The sequence below is a fragment of the Narcine bancroftii genome, chromosome 3 (genome assembly GCF_036971445.1).
Source record: "Narcine bancroftii isolate sNarBan1 chromosome 3, sNarBan1.hap1, whole genome shotgun sequence".
Taxonomy (NCBI): domain Eukaryota; kingdom Metazoa; phylum Chordata; class Chondrichthyes; order Torpediniformes; family Narcinidae; genus Narcine; species Narcine bancroftii.
Genome location: NC_091471.1, coordinates 2,330,709 through 2,348,844, shown reverse-complemented (window position 1 = coordinate 2,348,844; position 18,136 = coordinate 2,330,709). Strand labels below are relative to the sequence as shown.

The window sequence follows — 18,136 nt, the reverse complement described above, 5'->3', positions numbered from 1 at the left end:
GAGTGAAGGGTCAGGTAGGGGAGTGAAGGGTCAGGAGAGGGGAGTGAGGGGTCAGGAGGGGAGTGAGGGGTCAGGAGGGGGAGTGAAGGTCAGGAGGGGAGTGAAGGGTCAGGAGAGGGGAGTGAGGGGTCAGGAGGGGGAGTGAAGGGGTCAGGTAGGGGAGTGAAGGGTCAGGAGAGGGGAGTGAGGGGTCAGAGTAGGGGAGTGAGGGGTCAGGAGGGGGAGTGAAGGTCAGGAGGGGAGTGAAGGGTCAGTTGGAGGGGAGTGAGGGGTCAGGAGGGGGAGTGAAGGGGTCAGGTAGGGGAGTGAAGGGTCAGGAGAGGGGGAGTGAGGGGTCAAGGGTCAGGAGGGGGGAGTGAAGGGTCAGGAGGGGGAGTGAAGGGTCAGGAGGGGGAGTGAAGGGGTCAGGAGGGGTAGTGAGGGGTCAGGAGGGGAGTGAAGGTTCAGGAGGGGGGAAGTGAGGGGGTCAGGAGGGGGAGTGAAGGGTCAGGAGGGGAGTGAGGGGTCAGGAGGGGGAGTGAAGGGGTCAGGTAGGGGAGTGAAGGGACAGGAGAGGGGAGTGAGGGGTCAGGAGGGGAGTGAGGGGTCAGGAGGGGGAGTGAAGGTCAGGAGGGGAGTGAAGGGTCAGGAGAGGGGAGTGAGGGGTCAGGGAAGGGGAGTGAAGGGGTCAGGTAGGGAAGGGTCAGGAGAGGGGAGTGAGGGGTCAGGAGGGGAGTGAGGGGTCAGGAGGGGGAGTGAAGGTCAGGAGGGGAGTGAAGGGTCAGGAGAGGGGGAGTGAGGGGTCAGGAGGGGGAGTGAAGGGGTCAGGTAGGGGAGTGAAGGGTCAGGAGAGGGGAGTGAGGGGTCAGGAGGGGGAGTGAAGGGTCAGGAGGGGGAGTGAAGGGTCAGGAGGGGGAGTGAAGGGTCAGGAGGGGTAGTGAGGGGTCAGGAGGGGGAGTGAAGGTTCAGGAGGGGGGAGTGAGGGGTCAGGAGGGGGAGTGAAGGGTCAGGAGGGGGAGTGAAGGGTCAGGAGGGGGAGTGAAGGGTCAGGAGGGGGAGTGAAGGTTCAGGAGGGGGAGTGAAGGGTCAGGAGGGGGAGTGAAGGGGTCAGGAGGGGGAGTGAAGGGTCAGGAGGGGTAGTGAGGGGTCAGGAGGGGAGTGAAGGTTCAGGATGGGGGGAGTGAGGGGTCAGGAGGGGGAGTGAAGGTCAGGAGGGGAGTGAAGGGTCAAGGAGAGGGGAGTGAGGGGTCAGGAGGGGGAGTGAAGGGGTCAGGTAGGGGAGTGAAGGGTCAGGAGAGGGGAGTGAGGGGTCAGGAGGGGAGTGAGGGGTCAGGAGGGGGAGTGAAGGTCAGGAGGGGAGTGAAGGGTCAGGAGAGGGGAGTGAGGGGTCAGGAGGGGGAGTGAAGGGGTCAGGTAGGGGGAGTGAAGGGTCAGGAGAGGGGAGTGAGGGGTCAGGAGGGGAGTGAGGGTCAGGAGGGGAGTGAAGGTCAGGAGGGGAGTGAAGGGTCAGGAGAGGGGAGTGAGGGGTCAGGAGGGGGAGTGAAGGGGTCAGGTAGGGGAGTGAAGGGTCAGGAGAGGGGAGTGAGGGGTCAGGAGGGGGAGTGAAGGGTCAGGAGGGGGAGTGAAGGGTCAGGAGGGGGGAGTGAAGGGTCAGGAGGGGGAGTGAAGGGTCAGGAGGGGTAGTGAGGGTCAGGAGGGGAGTGAAGGTTCAGGAGGGGGAGTGAAGGGGTCAGGAGGGGGAGTGAAGGGTCAGGAGGGGGAGTGAAGGGTCAGGAGGGGGAGTGAAGGGTCAGGAGGGGGAGTGAAGGTTCAGGAGGGGGAGTGAAGGGTCAGGAGGGGGAGTGAAGGGTCAGGAGGGGGAGTGAAGGGTCAGGATGGGTAGTGAGGGGTCAGGAGGGGAGTGAAGGTTCAGGAGGGGGGGAGTGAGGGGTCAGGAGGGGGAGTGAAGGTCAGGAGGGGAGTGAAGGGTCAGGAGAGGGGGAGTGAGGGGTCAGGAGGGGGAGTGAAGGGGTCAGGTAGGGGAGTGAAGGGGTCAGGAGAGGGGAGTGAGGGGTCAGGAGGGGAGTGAGGGGTCAGGAGGGGGAGTGAAGGTCAGGAGGGGAGTGAAGGGTCAGGAGAGGGGAGTGAGGGGGTCAGGAGGGGGAGTGAAGGGGTCAGGTAGGGGAGTGAAGGGTCAGGAGAGGGGAGTGAGGGGTCAGGAGGGGAGTGAGGGGTCAGGAGGGGAGTGAAGGTCAGGAGGGGAGTGAAGGGTCAGGAGAGGGGAGTGAGGGGTCAGGAGGGGAGTGAAGGGGTCAGGTAGGGGAGTGAAGGGTCAGGAGAGGGGAGTGAGGGGTCAGGAGGGGAGTGAGGGGTCAGGAGGGGGAGTGAAGGTCAGGAGGGGGAGTGAAGGGTCAGGAGAGGGGAGTGAGGGGTCAGGAGGGGGAGTGAAGGGGTCAGGTAGGGGAGTGAAGGGTCAGGAGAGGGGAGTGAGGGGTCAGGAGGGGGAGTGAAGGGTCAGGAGGGGGAGTGAAGGGTCAGGAGAGGGGAGTGAGGGGTCAGGAGGGGGAGTGAAGGGTCAGGAGGGGGAGTGAAGGGTCAGGAGGGGGAGTGAAGGGTCAGGAGGGGTAGTGAGGGGTCAGGAGGGGAGTGAAGGTTCAGGAGGGGGGAGTGAGGGGTCAGGAGGGGGAGGTGAAGGGTCAGGAGGGGGAGTGAAGGGTCAGGAGGGGGAGTGAAGGGTCAGGAGGGGGAGTGAAGGTTCAGGAGGGGGAGTGAAGGGTCAGGAGGGGGAGTGAAGGGTCAGGAGGGGGAGTGAAGGGTCAGGAGGGGTAGTGAGGGGTCAGGAGGGGAGTGAAGGTTCAGGAGGGGGGAGTGAGGGGTCAGGAGGGGGAGTGAAGGGTCAGGAGGGGGTGTGAAGGGTCAGGAGGGGAGTGAAGGGTCAGGAGGGGGAGTGAAGGTTCAGGAGGGGGAGTGAAGGGTCAGGAGGGGGAGTGAAGGGTTAGGAGGGGGAGGAAGGTTCAGGAGGGGGAGTGAAGGGTCAGGAGGGGGAGTGAGGGGTCAGGAGGGGAGTGAAGGTTCAGGAGGGGGGAGTGAGGGGTCAGGAGGGGGAGTGAAGGGTCAGGAGGGGGAGTGAAGGGTCAGGAGGGGGAGTGAAGGGTCAGGAGGGGGAGTGAAGGTTCAGGAGGGGGAGTGAAGGGTCAGGAGGGGGGAGTGAAGGGTCAGGAGGGGGAGTGAAGGGTTCAGGAGGGGGAGTGAAGGGTCAGGAGGGGGAGTGAGGGGTCAGGAGGGGAGTGAAGGTTCAGGAGGGGGGAGTGAGGGTCAGGAGGGGGAGTGAAGGGTCAGGAGGGGGAGTGAAGGGTCAGGAGGGGGAGTGAAGGGTCAGGAGGGGGAGTGAAGGGTCAGGAGGGGGAGTGAAGGTTCAGGAGGGGGAGTGAAGGGTCAGGAGGGGGAGTGAAGGGTCAGGAGGGGGAGTGAAGGGTCAGGAGGGGGAGTGAAGGGTCAGGAGGGGGGAGTGAGGGGTCAGGAGGGGGGGAGTGAGGGGTCAGGAGGGGGAGTGAAGGGTCAGGAGGGGGAGTGAAGGGTCAGGAGGGGAGAGTGAAGGGTCAGGAGGGGAGTGAAGGGTCAGGAGGGGGAGTGAAGGGTCAGGAGGGGTAGTGAGGGGTCAGGAGGGAGTGAAGGTTCAGGAGGGGGGAGTGAGGGTCAGGAGGGGGTGTGAAGGGTCAGGAGAGGGAGTGAAGGGGTCAGGTAGGGGAGTGAAGGTCAGGAGGGGGAGTGAAGGGTCAGGAGGGGGAGTGAGGGGTCAGGAGGGGGGAGTGAGGAAGGTCAGGAGGGGAGTGAGGGGTCAGGAGGGGGGAGTGAGGGGGTCTGGAGGGGTAGTGAAGTTCGAGGGTCAGGAGGGGGGAGTGAAGGGTCAGGAGGGGGAGTGAGGGGTCAGGAGGGGGAGTGAAGGGTCAGGAGGGGGAGTGAAGGGTCAGGAGGGGGAGGAGGGGAGTGAAGTGTCAGGAGGGGGGGAGTGAAGGGTCAGGAGGGGGGAGTGAGGGGTCAGGAGGGGGAAGTGAGGGGTCAGGAGGGGGGAGTGAGGGGGTCAGGAGGGGGAGTGAAGGGTCAGGAGGGGGAGTGGAGGGGAGTGAAGGGTCAGGAGGGGGAGTGAGGGGTCAGGAGGGGGGGAAGTGAGGGGGTCAGGAGGGGGAGTGAAGGTTCAGGAGGGGGAGTGAAGGGTCAGGAGGGGGAGTGAGGGGTCAGGAGGGGGAGTGAAGGGTCAGGAGGGGGAGTGAAGGGTCAGGAGGGGGAGTGAAGGGTCAGGAGGGGGAGTGATGGGTCAGGAGGGGGAGTGAAGGGTCAGGAGGGGGAGTGAAGGTCAGGATGGGGAGTGAAGGGTCAGGAGGGGGAGTGAGGGGTCAGGAGGGGGGAGTAAGGGGGTCAGGAGGGGAGTGAAGGGTCAGGAGAGGGGAGTGAAGGGTCAGGAGGGGGAGTGAAGGGTCAGGAGGGGGAGTGAAGGGTCAGGAGGGGGAGTGAAGGGTTCAGGAGGGGGAGTGAAGGGTCAGGAGGGGGAGTGAGGGTCAGGAGGGGGAGTGAAGGGTCAGGAGGGGAGTGAAGGGTCAGGGGGGGAGTGGGGTCAGGAGGGGGAGTGAGGGGTCAGGAGGGGGAGTGAGGGGTCAGGAGGGGGGGAGTGAGGGGGTCAGGAGGGGGAGTGAAGGTTCAGGAGTGGGAGTGAAGGGTCAGGAGGGGGAGTGAGGGGTCAGGAGGGGGAGTGAAGGGTCAGGAGGGGAGTGAAGGGTCAGGAGGGGGAGTGAGGTCAGGAGTGGGAGTGAAGGGTCAGGAGGGGAGTGAGGGGGTCAGGGAGGGGGAGTGAAAGGTCAGGAGGGGGGAGTGAAGGTCAGGAGGGGGGGTGAAGGGTCAGGAGGGGGGAGTGAAGGTCAGGAGGGGGGAGTGAAGGGGTCGGAGGGGGAGTGAAGGGTCAGGAGGAGGGAGTGTGGGGTCAGGAGGGGGGAGTGTGGGGTCAGGAGAGGGAGTGAAGGTCAGGGAGGGGGGGAGTGAAGGGTCAGGAGGGGGAGTGAGGGGTCAGGAGGGGGAGGTGAAGGGTCAGGAGAGGGAGTGAAGTGTCAGGAGGGGGAGTGAAGGGTCAGGAGGGGGAGTGAAGGTCAGGAGGGGGAGTGAAGGTCAGGAGGGGAGTGAGGGTCAGGAGGGGGGAGTGAGGGGGTCAGGAGGGGGAGTGAAGGGTCAGGAGAGGGAGTGAAGGGTCAGGAGGGGGAGTGAAGTGTCAGGAGGGGGAGTGAAGGGTCAGGAGGGGAGTGAAGGGTCAGGAGGGGGAGTGAGGGGTCAGGAGGGGGAGTGAAGGGTCAGGAGGGGGGAGTGAAGGTCAGGAGGGGGGTGAAGGGTCAGGAGGGGGGAGTGGTCAGGAGGGGGGTGTGAAGGGGTCAGGAGGGGGAGTGAAGGGTCAGGAGGAGGGGAGTGTGGGGTCAGGAGGGGGATTGTGGGGTCAGGAGGGGGAAGTGAAGGGTCAGGAGGGGGAAGTGAGGGGTCAGGAGGGGGGAGTGTGGGGTCAGGAGGGGGAGTGAGGGGTCAGGAGGGGGAGTGAAGGTCAGGAGGGGGAGTGAAGGGTAAGGAGGGGGAGTGAGGGGTCAGGAGGGGGAGTGAGGGGGTCAGGAGGGGGAGTGAAGGGTCAGGAGAGGGAGTGAAGGTCAGGAGGGGGAGTGAAGGGTCAGGAGGGGGAGTGAGGGGGTCAGGAGGGGGAGTGAAGGGTCAGGAGAGGAGTGAAGGGTCAGGAGGGGGAGTGAAGGGTCAGGGGGAGGGGGAGTGAAGTGTCAGGAGGGGGAGTGAAGGGTCAGGAGGGGGAGTGAGTGGTCAGGAGGGGGGAGTGAGGGGTCAGGAGGGGGAGTGGGGGTCAGGAGGGGGGAGTGAGGGGTCAGGAGGTGTAGTGAAGGGTCAGGAGGGGGGAGTGAGGGGTCAGGAGGGGGGAGTGAGGGGTCAGGGGGGAGTGAAGGGATTTGGAGGGGGAGTGAGGGGGTCAGGAGGGGGAGTGAGGGGTCAGGAGGGGGGAGTGAGGGGGTCAGGAGGGGGGTGTGAGGGGTCAGGATGGGGGAGTGAGGGGTCAGGGGAGTGAAGGATCAGGAGGGGGAGTGAAGGGTCAGGGGAGTGAAGGATCAGGAGGGGGAGTGAAGGGTCAGGAGGGGAGTGAAGGGTCAGGAGGGGGGGAGTGAGGGTCAGGAGGGGGGAGTGAGGTGTCAGGAGAGGGGGGAGTGAGGGGGTCAGGGGGGGAGTGAAGGGATCAGGAGGGGAGTGAGGGGTTCAGGAGGGGGAGTGAGGGGTCAGGAGGGGGGAGTGAGGGGTCAGAGTGGGAGTGAGGGGTCAGGTGGGGGAGTGAAGGGTCAGGAGGAGGGAGTGAAGGGTCAGGAGGGGGAGTGAAGGGTCAGGTGGGGGGATGAAGGGTCAGGAGGGGAAGGGTCAGGTGGGGGAGTGAAGGGTCAGAAGGGAAGTGAGATTCATGAGGGAGGAGTGAGGGTCAGGAAGGAGGAGTGAATGGTCAGGAGGGGGGAGTGAAGATGGAGTGAAGGGTCCGGAGGGAGAGTGAAGGTTCAGGATGGGGGATTGAGGAGGTAGTGAAGGGTCAGGAGGGGGAGTGATGGGTCAGAAAAGGGGGTAGAAGCGTAGGACACTGTGGAGTGAGGGGATCTGATGGAGGAGTGGGAGAGGAGATGGTGGGGAGGGAGAAGAGGAGAGGGACAGGGGAGAGGGGTGGATGCAGGAAGCCCTCCCTGTGATCAGCTAGTGTTGTTTTGACCACTGTTGTGTCAGGCAGGGACTGAGGGTGGGGTGATAGGTATTGTTTCCGGTACTGGATCCTTGGGCAGGTGGGAAGGCAGAGAGGGTGCAGGGGAGCTTTACTGAAAATGCTGTTGGAGTTTTCTGTGCTGCAAAAGTGTGGTTGACCTCCCTGGGTCAGAGGGATCTGCACAGGGACAGAGCTGGTCGTTAGAGTCTTGCTGTTTCCAGCGGATGTGGGAATACAGAATGAAGATGGAGTTGAGGTAACAAGGCGTGAGAACAAGAGGCTGATTGGACGGTAATATTTAACAGTAAGCTGGGTGAATTTCTGAGGAACCTGGTGGGGGTGGGACCGACGAGAGTTCCTGTGGAAATGGGTCAGATTTGCATGGCCCTGCACGCTGCAACCATTCTGATCCCCACCTTACACCTGCCACCACATCCTAGAGAGGGGTTAATGAGACTCTATGGGGTACTGGTGAGACCCCATCTAGAGAACTGTGTCCAGTTTTGTGCCTCCTATCTTAGAAAGGATGTGAAGTTGTTGGAGAGGGTGCAGAAGAGATTTACGAGGATGATTCCTGGAATGCAGGGACTGGCGTAAGGGGAGCGTTTGGCAGCTCTTGGGTTGTATTCGTTGGAGTTTAGGAGAATGAGACATTTTGACTATTGAAAGGTTTTGACAGAGTAAATGTGGATAAGATGCTTCCCTTGGTGGGTGAATCAAGGACAAGGGGTTATAGACTTAAATGAGAAGTTGTCCAATTAGAACAGAGAGGAGGAAGAACTTCTTGAGTCAGAGGGTCATGAATCTGTGGAACTCAAAGCAGTGGAGGTCAGATCACTGGGAGTATTTAAACAGGAAATGAATAAGTATCTCATTAGTAGGGGTATCAAAGGATATGGAGAAAAGGCTGGAAATTGCTTCGTGTAGAGTCATGGAACAGACTCGATGGGCCTAGTGGCCTGTTTCTGTTTCTTTATCTTGTGATGTAGAAATCTGGTTGCTGGAGAGGGAGTAGGGGTGGAAGGTTCTGTCCCATCGTCTCTGATCCCTCGTGACACAAGTTGAAGGCTTTGGAATCACGTGTAGGTTTTCACACAAGTAGATGGGTGGTGAGGAGAAGAGGGATTCCTGTTCAAGATTCAAGACAGTGAAATATTACCTGAATCTGTTTTCATTGCTGTTGAGGCAGATTCACCCTCAGCAGAAATTGTCTGAAGTGCCCCTTAAGTCCGCAGCCGCACAGAGTCCAGTCCAAACCATCGACAACCCAAGCTCCAGATCCGAACCTCTGAGATGATCAGGAACCCTTCGATACCTCCTTGCGTCCTGGTTCCAATATTTGGTACCCCTTCAGCCAGTTTTGAGCCAGTCTCCAGCAGCCCACAGCCTGCATGGGCTCCTCGCCTCGTGTCGCCCGCTGCCTATGTGGGTTCTTCATGGTCATTGTTCCATGCTTCTCCTTCTCAGACAGGGATAGTCTCCCTCTTTTCTGGTGCCCTGCACCAGTCCTCCATTTCCCCGGTGTCTGTCACCCCTCATGGCTGCTGCCGATCAGAGGTGCAAGCCCTGCGGTTGCAGGATTTTAAATAAAACTACCGTCGGCTCCTTTAACAGGGTGCTTAAAGCCTGTACGGAGCTGACGGCAGTCGGACTGGGCGGTAAGACCATGCGGAGGAGCGCTGTGTCTCCACTCCCCACTCTCTGTGGGTCCACACCAGCACTAATCCTAGTCAGGATTTATGGGATGAGTTCCCTCTGAACCAGGAAAGCCCCCTTGCCCGTGTGGACATGGTTTAACAGGATGGGGGAGGAGGTTACTCGAGATGTCAGCAGTCAGCAGCAGGAAACAATGAAGTTGGGGGAGTACTGATGGGTTGGGAGCAAATGGTTACAAAGCAGGAGAATGAGGAAGGAATTCAACACAGTGCATGAGGAGAGTTTCTTGGAAATGAATCAGCAAGAACACAGAACGCTGGAGCAAGTTAGCCGTGTGTGACTCCAGTTTTCCAGCGTCTCTCATGATCAGAATGGGAAGATCACTGAGGCTTCAGAAAAGGTGGTACGGTTAGTGTAGCGGTCAGCGCAACCCCTTTACAGCGCTGGGCTTCAAATCTCCCGCTGTCTGTGAGGATTTCTACGTTCTCCCTACATCTGCGTGGATTTCCCCCGGGGGCTCCGGTTTCATCCCACCCTTCAAAAACGCACCGGTGGGGGGGGGGGGGTTTTGGTCAATTGGATACCATTGGGCAGCATGGGCTTGTGAGCCGAATGGGCCTGTTACCGTGCTGTATGTCTAAATTTAAATTAAAATCTTGTGGAGAATAACACTTTGCATGGTGTTATTAGAACATAGAACATTCCAACACAGTAAAGCCTTTCAGCCCACAATGCTACGCCGACCTACTCAACAATCTAACCCTTCCCTCCCTCACCCGTAACCTTCTATTTTTCTTTCATCCATGTGCCTGTCTTTTGAGCTCCTCTAATGTTCCAGCCTCCACCGCTATCTCCAGCAAGGCATTCCAGGCCCCCACAACTCTCTGTGTAAAAAAATTTATCCCTAAACTTCCCTCCCTTCACTTTGTACACACGTCCTCTGGTGTTTGCTGATCCTGCCCTGGGAAACAGGTGCTGACTGTCCACCCTCTCTATGCCTCTCATAATCTTGTCGACCTCTACGCTCCAAAGAGAAAAGTCCTAGCTCTTGCCTCATAAGATTTATTTCCTGGTAAATTTCCTTTGCACCCTCTCCATAGCTTCTACATCCTTCCTATAATGAGGTGACCAGAAATGGACACAATATTCTAAATATTCTGGAGCTTTGTAGAGCTGCAACATGATTTCTCAGTTGTCGAACTCAATCCCCCTATTAATGAAGCCCAACATCCCATAGGCCTTAACTATCCTATCAGTCAGTGAGGTGACTTAGAGGGATGTACGGATATCAGAATTTATTGTCACAAAATTTGTTCTGCAGCAGGTTTACAGGTACAGGATAAAATTACAATTTAAAAAAATGGAGTGCTAAAGAAGGAGAAAGTGAAGTAGTGTCTGCGGTTCATTGTCCATTCGGAAATCTGATTTCTGAATCTGGACACCAAGTTCCCCCTCTGTTCCTCCACACTTATAAGAATCCTTCCATTAGCTTCAAGTTTGCCCTTCCAAAATGCATCACCTCAAACTTATCCAGATTGAATTCCATCTGGCATTTCTCTGCCCAGCTCTGCATCCTGTCTATATCCTTTTGTAACCTACGACAACCTTCAGCTCCATCCGCAACGACTTCAATCTTTGTAACCTCTTCAAACTTACTGACCCATCTTTCTGTCTCTTCACACAGGGCATTTATAAAGAGCAGGGGTCCTGGAACAGATCCCTGTGGAACTTCACTAGTCACCGACCTCCAGGCAGAATCCTTTCCTTCCACTACTATTCTCTGCTTTCTACCTGCAAGCCAATTTTTTATCCACACAGCCAAGGTTCCATTGATCCCATACCTGATGGCTTTCTGAATGAGTTTACCTTATCAAATGTCTTACTAAAGTCCATATAGACCACATCTTACCGCCCTACCTTCATCAATTTCCAGATGAAATAGCGAGACATTTTCATGAATATTTTCTTGAATATCAGGCAGGCACAGCATGGATTCAGAAAGGGCAGGTCTCGTTTGACAAACTTGCTGGAGTTCTTTGAGGATATAATGGGTGCAGTAGATAGAGGGGAACAGTTTGATGTATATTTGGATTTCCAGAAGGTGTTTGATAAGGTGTTGCACAAGAGACTTATCAATATGATACAGATGAATGGAGTTGGGGGAAGTATATTGGCACGGATTGAGGATTGGTTAACTGACAGAAGGCAGAGAGTCGGGATAAATGGGTGTTTTTCTGATTGGCAGACAGTGGTCGGTGCTGGGCCCTCAGCTGTTCACCATTTACACTGATGACTTGGAAGAGGGGACAGAGGGTAGTGAAGCCAAATTTGCGGATGATACTAAATTGAGTGGAAAAGCAAATTGTACAGAGCATGTGGAGAGGCTACAGAAGGATAGAGTTAAGTTAGGTGAGTGGGCAAAGGTCTGGCAGATAAAGTACAATGTTAGTAAATGTGAGGTCATCCATTTTGGCAGGAAAAATAAAAGAGCAGATTTTAAATAGTGAAAAACTGCAGCGCGCTTCAGTGCAGAAGGACTTGGGAGGGCTTGTGCATGAATCGCAAAAAGTTGAGTTGTAGGTTATTAAAAAGGCAAATGGAATGTTAGCCTACATCGCTAGAGGAATTGAATTCAAGAGCAGGGAGGTCATGCTGCAACTGAACAAGGTCCTGGTGAGGCTGCATCTGGAGAACTGTGTACAGTTCTGGTCTCCATACTTAAGGAAGGATGTACTGGCCTTGGAGGCAGTCCAGAGGAGGTTCACCAGGTTGATCCCGGAGATGATGGAGTTGGGCTATGAGGAGAAACTAAATCACCTGGGATTATACTCACTTGAATTCAGAAGAATGAGAGGAGATCTTATAGGAACATATAAAATTTTGAAAGGGAGAGATAAGATAAAGGCAGGAAAATTGTTTTCACTGGTAGGTGAGACCAGAACTAGGGGACACAGCCTCAATATTCAGGGAGTAGATTTAAGACGGAGATGAGGAAAAACTGTTTTTCCCCCAGAGAGTCATGAATCTGAGGAATTCTCTGCCCAGGGAAACGATTGAGGTGATTTCATTAAACATAATTAAGGTTCAATTAGACATAAAAATGGAATGAAGGGAGATGGGGAAAAGGCAGGTGGATGGAGATGAGTCAATGCTCAGACCAGCCATGATCTTATTGAATGGTGGAGTAGGCTTGATGGGCCAGATGGCCGACTCCTGCTCTGATTTCTTATGTTCAAAGAACTCAATTCGACTTGTGAAGCACAATCTGCCCCTCAGAAGGCCATGCTATCCCTGAGAAGACTGTACTTCCATGTATTGAGATGATGAGAAGGAGGAGGGGGAACCACCTGTATCTTCAGGGTCTTCCCCCAACAGGGAGGCGCAAACTAAACACTCCTATCTGAATGGATGAACAATAGCACCGGGAGCAGCTGCGAGACTGAGGCCACAGTTCATCAAGCCCCCCCCCCCACCGTGGCCGATCTCTACATTGGCCTGGATTTCTGTGCTATTTCTCAACCTTTCAAATATTTATCCACTTCCACTTGGCCCATATCCAATGATCTGTCCTCCAGCACCTTGAGCAGAGGATTCCAGATTCACTCCCTCTGAGAGAAGACATTTCTCTGCACCCCAGTGTTAAATGACCAGCCCCTTCCAATCAGTCCAGGAGAAGAGGGGCTGCAGAAGCAATCAGGAAGGCAAGGGGAACAGTGGTAATGGGTGATCAAGAAGCGTAAAAAAGTCCAAAGTAGGGAAAGCTGAGCTGGGAAGATGTGGAGGAGATCGCCCCACTGTTGGGAGATGATGGAAGTAATCAAAGTTTATTTCTTCTCAGTCGTTCCCTGCACACCGAATAGTCAGCCATGATGATGGCTGGTGTTTAATGAGGTTAGTTTGCTTCCAATAGAGAAGGCACGATGCTGTTAGAGCGCGCTAGTGATCGGGACCGGGGTTCGAATCCCATGCTGCCTGAAAGGAGTTTTTATGTTCTTCCCGTGTGTGTGGGTTTCCTCCAGGGGCTCCGGCTTCCTCCCACCCTTCAAAACGTACCGGGGTGTAGGTTAAATGGGGGGATAATTTGGCGGTATGGGCTCGTGGGCTGGAACTGCCTGTAACCGTGCTGTATGTCTAAATTTAAATTTAAAATCCATAAATTATTTGTATATATATTAATTTTGGATCGTTATGTAGATACGTCATTTGTGTGCAGGGTGTACTGTGTGTCTGTACTTTGGAGATACACTGTTTCGTCAGGTGATAGATCAGATGACAATAAAGTTGAGGGACGGGAGACACGCTGAACTTCTTTAATCTGAAACATTAAAGGCATTTGCTGCATTTCCTTGACCATCGCATCAATGTGATTATCCCAGAGATATTTATTCCCAAGAGCTTGAAGCTGTCTCGGGATAGGTCTCTGTCCCATCTCCTGAAGTTAGTGATCTCCTTTTTCTTACTGATGCTGAGAGAGGTTGTTACCTTGGCACCCTACCACGAGACATTCAATCTCACGACTCATCACTATTTGATACCCGGCCCACTACTGTGGTATTGTCAGCAAATTTGTATCATCATGTTTAGAGAGTTACATTTGAGTTAATATAGTAGTTGTATTTTCTCAAGTTGAGCTTATTGTACAAGTGCAACCCAATGAAACAGTCATGTCCGGTCCTCGGTGTAAAACACACAGACACTCAACCAGACATAACACACACAGACAAATAATACACATGAAGGACAAGAAATCTTCCTTCGTGAAATCTCCCTTTCCCATGGGAAATTTCTCTGGAGTTTCAGAAAGTTCTTCCAAGACCAAAGATCTCAAGTTGATAGAGTGGTTAAGAATGCATGGGGTGTGCTGGTTTTCATTCATCGGGGGATTGAGTTCAGGAGCCACGAGGCGATGTTGCAGCTCTAAAACTCTGTTGAGACCGCACTTGGAATATCGTGTTCAGTTCTGGTCACCTCATTACAGGAAGGATGTGGAAGTTATGGAGAGAGGGTGCAGAGGAGATTTACCAGGATGTTACCTGGATTGGAGAGCGTGTCTTGTGAAGCAAGGGTTTTCTTTTGAATGTTTAATTTTTCCAAGACTCATAGAACATTATACATACATCATATGAATAGTATTTTAAAATTACAGCCTCTTTATGATTGCCCAAATCTCACCTTCTACCCCGCACCCCCCCCCCCCCCCCCCCGCCAACTGCTAAAATAAAACAGAAGGGGTGTTTGAGCATGTCTTCTTTATTTAGTCCATTATCTTGATCTTCAGAAATTCAACACTAGTAACCTAACAATGTTATTTAAACCTTTCTGGGAAAGTTAATTACATCTTTAAGCCAGGACAATTCAAATAAGGTTCCCATATTTTAACAAATATGTCCTATTTCTTTCCAAGATTATAAGGTGAGTGGCACAACTTTGCATTTCCACGTCGGGATGGCATTGACAAACACTACAGATACAGATTAGTTCAATATAATTTTTTACATCAATTTTATCTCACGCCACAGAAGTTAAATAGATTGAAGACAGACTTATCAGACCAGTGTTTTAGATGTGGCCAGGAGACAGGTACGTTTTTTGCACTCGGCCCTGCCCTAAAGTGAGACCCTTTTGGATAAATTTGGCAACTTTTTTAGAACAGGTTATAGATGTTTTCCCTAAACTTTGAAACCTCCTTAACCTCCTCAGAGTCGTGTGGTGAGGGGTGTCCTCTGGCCACCAAGTCTCCTTCTTCTTCCTATTTTTCCTTATCTCTCATTTTCTATGATTTTTCTTATTTCTTTCTTTTCTTGGGGTTTTGTTAAGGGGGGAGGTTTGGGGGTTTATACCATCATGTATAATGAACTTGATCTTAACATTTGATTATTGATTTTTACATTTGTCTATGATTACATGTATGGGAAATATTTTAAAATATAATTTATAAACAAACTTTGCATTTCCTTATTCCAGTGAGTAATAAGTAGGGGAAAGTCGGATTGTGATACATCTCCTGCCCACCGCTAGTGCAATCCTCACAAACTGGAGTTGATATTTTGAGAAGTTTTGGGCCAATAACCTGATTGATCAATAAATAGAGATCTGGTTCCAATGGAAAATCCAGTTCTATAACTTTTGTCAAAATTTCTGTCAAATCAGACCAAAAGGATCTTACTTATTTTCCTTTTCCCCAAGTCCGTCTCCCACCCTTCCATCGGTTTGTACGAGCCCGGTTTTGGGCAATAGGAAATACGTCGGAGATATAAATTTACTTTTGAAGAAGTCTCCCAGTCACTGCACGTGGACAGGGCCATGGCTGGTCCTAAACTTGCTCTTAGAAAAGACAGCAGAAGAAAGTTCTATTTGACAAATCATATCTATTTTTTAGCTGTTGAAATGTCATAAATTGTCCTTGTTCATAACAATCCTCGACACACTTGATCCCGTGGCGATGCCAAGTATCCAGGATTTTATTTTCTCATGTCACTAGTATTAACTAATTTTGAGACAAGGGTGATCCCCACTTTTAGACCTATACATTTATTAATTTGTTGCCCTACCCAAATGATGTGCATTAGAATGGGGTTATCTGTCTTTCCAGACAATAAGTAATTTCCCATTTGTAAATGAAATCTTCTGCCATCTTCTTATCCTCCAAGTGTCGACCAATTTGAACCCCAATCAGGAAACCCCTCTCCCTCAAAAACCTCATGAACTAAGATTGACAGAGCTGGGACTTTTCTTCGGAGTGACGAAGACTCAGAGGAGACTAACCATGTTGCCCCTGTTCAGCAGATCAATGGGAACAAGGGTGAGAAGAAGGCTTCTCTTTCTCTCGTACTGTAAGGGGCACCAGACTAATGACGACTCTTTGCCTTATGGCTGGCAGACAGAATTTCATATAACGTTCTGTACATGGCAGGGGTGGTGGTGGAGGCTGGAACAATAGGGGCATTTAAAAGACTTGGGCACATGGATGAAAGAAAAATAGAAGGGAGGGTTCAGTGTTTTCTCGATAGGTACATATCAGCTTGGCATAACATCATGGGCTGACGGCCCTGTACATTACAGGAGGCTGAGCAACAGGGAGATGGCAGAGCATGTATATCGCCCAGGGCAAGGAGATCAAATAAACAAATGGGCTGATCTGGGGGGTGGGGGGGGGTGAGAGGAGAATGAGACTGGATGAGGGGATTGATGCTGAGACTACATGTGGAGCCCTGTACTGTCTGATGGACCATGGGGAATGATAGCAAGGAGCTGGGGATTCACATGAGATTCAGAAGTGTTGGTGCCAGGATGCAGTGAACAGAATGGCTCTTGGGGATGCCTGAGGGATAGGGGCATCTTCACCAGGGATTCCTAGAGGGGATTCTGAGGATCCTTCTCTTGGAATGCTGTGGGACCTAGTGCATGGGGAGCGGCTGTTCAGGCCAGGGAGGATTTTCACAGTGACCGGCCTGTTCATGCACCCCCATGTAATCCCCTTTCCCCATCTCTCTGTCCTTTGCTCCACCCTACTCGTGCTGCACCCACCTGGGCCACGTCTCCCTCCAGTTGAGTATTCCAGCCGTGAACAGGACCGACAGGAATTTCCGGGTCACGATGATCCCGGGGGATGGAGTGGGTCCGGAACTGATGCACGTTGTTAAAGAGGTGTTCAAGGTAAGAGGAGGTGGGGTTGGTGGGCTCAAGGGAGACTGAGCAGGTAGCACCAGGATGGCATGAAACAGGCCCTTCGGCCCAATGTCCGTGCTGACCAAGTTGGTATTCTGGGCGAATCCCATTTAACTGCATTTGGATCGTACACTTCTGTATGTCTGTCCAACTGCTTCTACATTACCCTCAGGCAGCATATTCCAGATGCAGACCACCCTCTGAGGGGAAAAGTTACCCCTCAGGACCTCTGAAATCTCTCACCCTAAACCTATCCCTCTAGTCCTGGGATCATCTATCCGGGGAAAAGACTGAACATTCACTTTATTCATGCCCCTTATGATCACCCCCCCCCCCCCCCACCCCAGCCTCCTATACCCCAGGGAATGAGGACCCAGCCTGTCTATCCTCTCCCTATAACTCAGCCCCTCCAGTCCTGGCAACATCCTAGTGAATCTCCTCTGCACCCTTTCCTTCAGCTGGGCAACCAGAACTGAACCCATCATCTGTGTGGTCTCACCTTTACCTGGCCCAGCTGAATCACGTCCCAACTCTTGTCCTCAATACCCACCCAATGAAGGCCAGCATGCCAAACCCCACCTTACCCACCTTGTTCATTGGAGTCACCACTTACAGGGAATTTTGTTCCTGTAACCCTCAGTCTCTGTTCTACAGGGCCCGAGCATTCACTGTGTAAGTCCTGCCCGGGTTTGACTTCAACACCTCACACACTTAAATTCCATTTGCCACTCCTTGGCCCACCTTCCCAGCTGATCCAGATCCTGTTATAAACTTAAGCCTCTTTTCCACTGGCGCCCTGTCCCAGGAAATACTGTTAACTGGGAATTTATTGGGACGGGGTCCAGTGGAAAAGGAACACTGTCCGAACACTGGTGTCAAATGACATCTTTTCAGGCCAGGGATTGACCGCCTCAACCCCTACTCATATCCCCGGCGTTTGCTGACACCGGCATGCTGACAAAACAAGTGGAAAAGGGACAGCAGAAAGTTTCCAGTTGAACACTCCGATCCCCGGGGGTGAGGGTGTTCAGTGGAAAAGCAATGAGTGTCCTGGTGAAGGGTGGCCCAGGGGAAATTGCACAAAGGACTTCCTATCCCGGGACACTCCACGGCCAATTAACCGGGATGCCAGTGGGGAAGGGGTTAGAGTTATCCGTCCTCACTGTCCACCACACCACAAACTCAGGTCACTGGCAAATTTACCAATCTCGTTAACTACATTGCGGTCCAAATCATTAAAATGTAGACAACCAACAGCAGTGGAGCCAGTACCAACCCCTGTGGAACGTCACTGGTTTCTGGTCTCCAACCAGGAAATCATCACTCCACCACTTTCCTCTGCCTCCTTCCACTGTGCCAGATTTGGATCCAACCGACCAGCTCTGTTTGGAATCTGTGTGGTGTAACCTGCCAGACTACCCTTCCATGTAGCACATTGTCAGAGTAAAACACAATGGTGGAGAAACTCAGCAGGTCAAACAGTGGACTTTATATAGCAAAGGTAAAGATACAGAACCAACGTTTCAGGCTTGAGCCCTTCATCAAGGTTTGGAAAAATGTCGGCAGGTGCCCTACTGAGTTTCTCCAGCATTGTGCTTCTACTTCAACCACGGTGACTCTTGTTTTACCTTGTTCAAAGGGTGGTGAAGTTTGGGAGAGTTGATGGATTTGGTGGGGGGTGGGGGGGGGCATGTGGGAATTAGAGGTCTCAGGGGTGGGGTAGGGTCAGGGGGAGCTGTGGGTATCCTTTGGTTACATGTTATCCCCACCCCTTCCAACTCTCAAAAGGCGGCGGAGGTTCCGGTGCAGTTTGACGAACACCATGTGAGTGAGGTGCAGAACCTGGCGTCGAAGGAGAGATTGGAGCAGCTCCTCACCTCCATGAGGACCAACCGGGTGGCCATTAAAGGTGAGAGGGCGTGGGGGAAGGGTCAAAGGGTGGGTGCCAACCTTCCCCCACACCCTTTGCTCTGGACCCCCCATCCCCTTCCCTCCACCCCCACTCCGTCATTCTCCATCCCTATCACCCCCCCTCCCATGAATGACCCCTCTCCTGGTGACCTGCTACTCCCTGTTGACCCCTTC

At 53.5% G+C, this 18,136-nt stretch overlaps 1 protein-coding gene across 8 annotated transcripts in view; it reads left to right on the top strand.

Annotated features, from left to right (window-relative positions):
- idh3b (isocitrate dehydrogenase (NAD(+)) 3 non-catalytic subunit beta) overlaps positions 1-18,136 on the top strand; it is a 105,701-nt gene that overhangs the window by 71,086 nt on the left and 16,479 nt on the right. For 5 of the 8 annotated variants that reach the window (XM_069923365.1, XM_069923364.1, XM_069923363.1 and 2 more), the window contains 2 exons: positions 15,932-16,039; positions 17,840-17,960. In XM_069923365.1, coding sequence (XP_069779466.1) covers positions 15,932-16,039; positions 17,840-17,960 — 229 coding nt within the window. Of the gene's footprint in view, positions 1-9,982; positions 10,207-13,802; positions 13,964-15,033; positions 15,186-15,931; positions 16,040-17,839; positions 17,961-18,136 lie in introns of those variants that run through there. The other 3 variants (XM_069923370.1, XM_069923371.1, XM_069923367.1) reach the window with 3 other exon arrangements.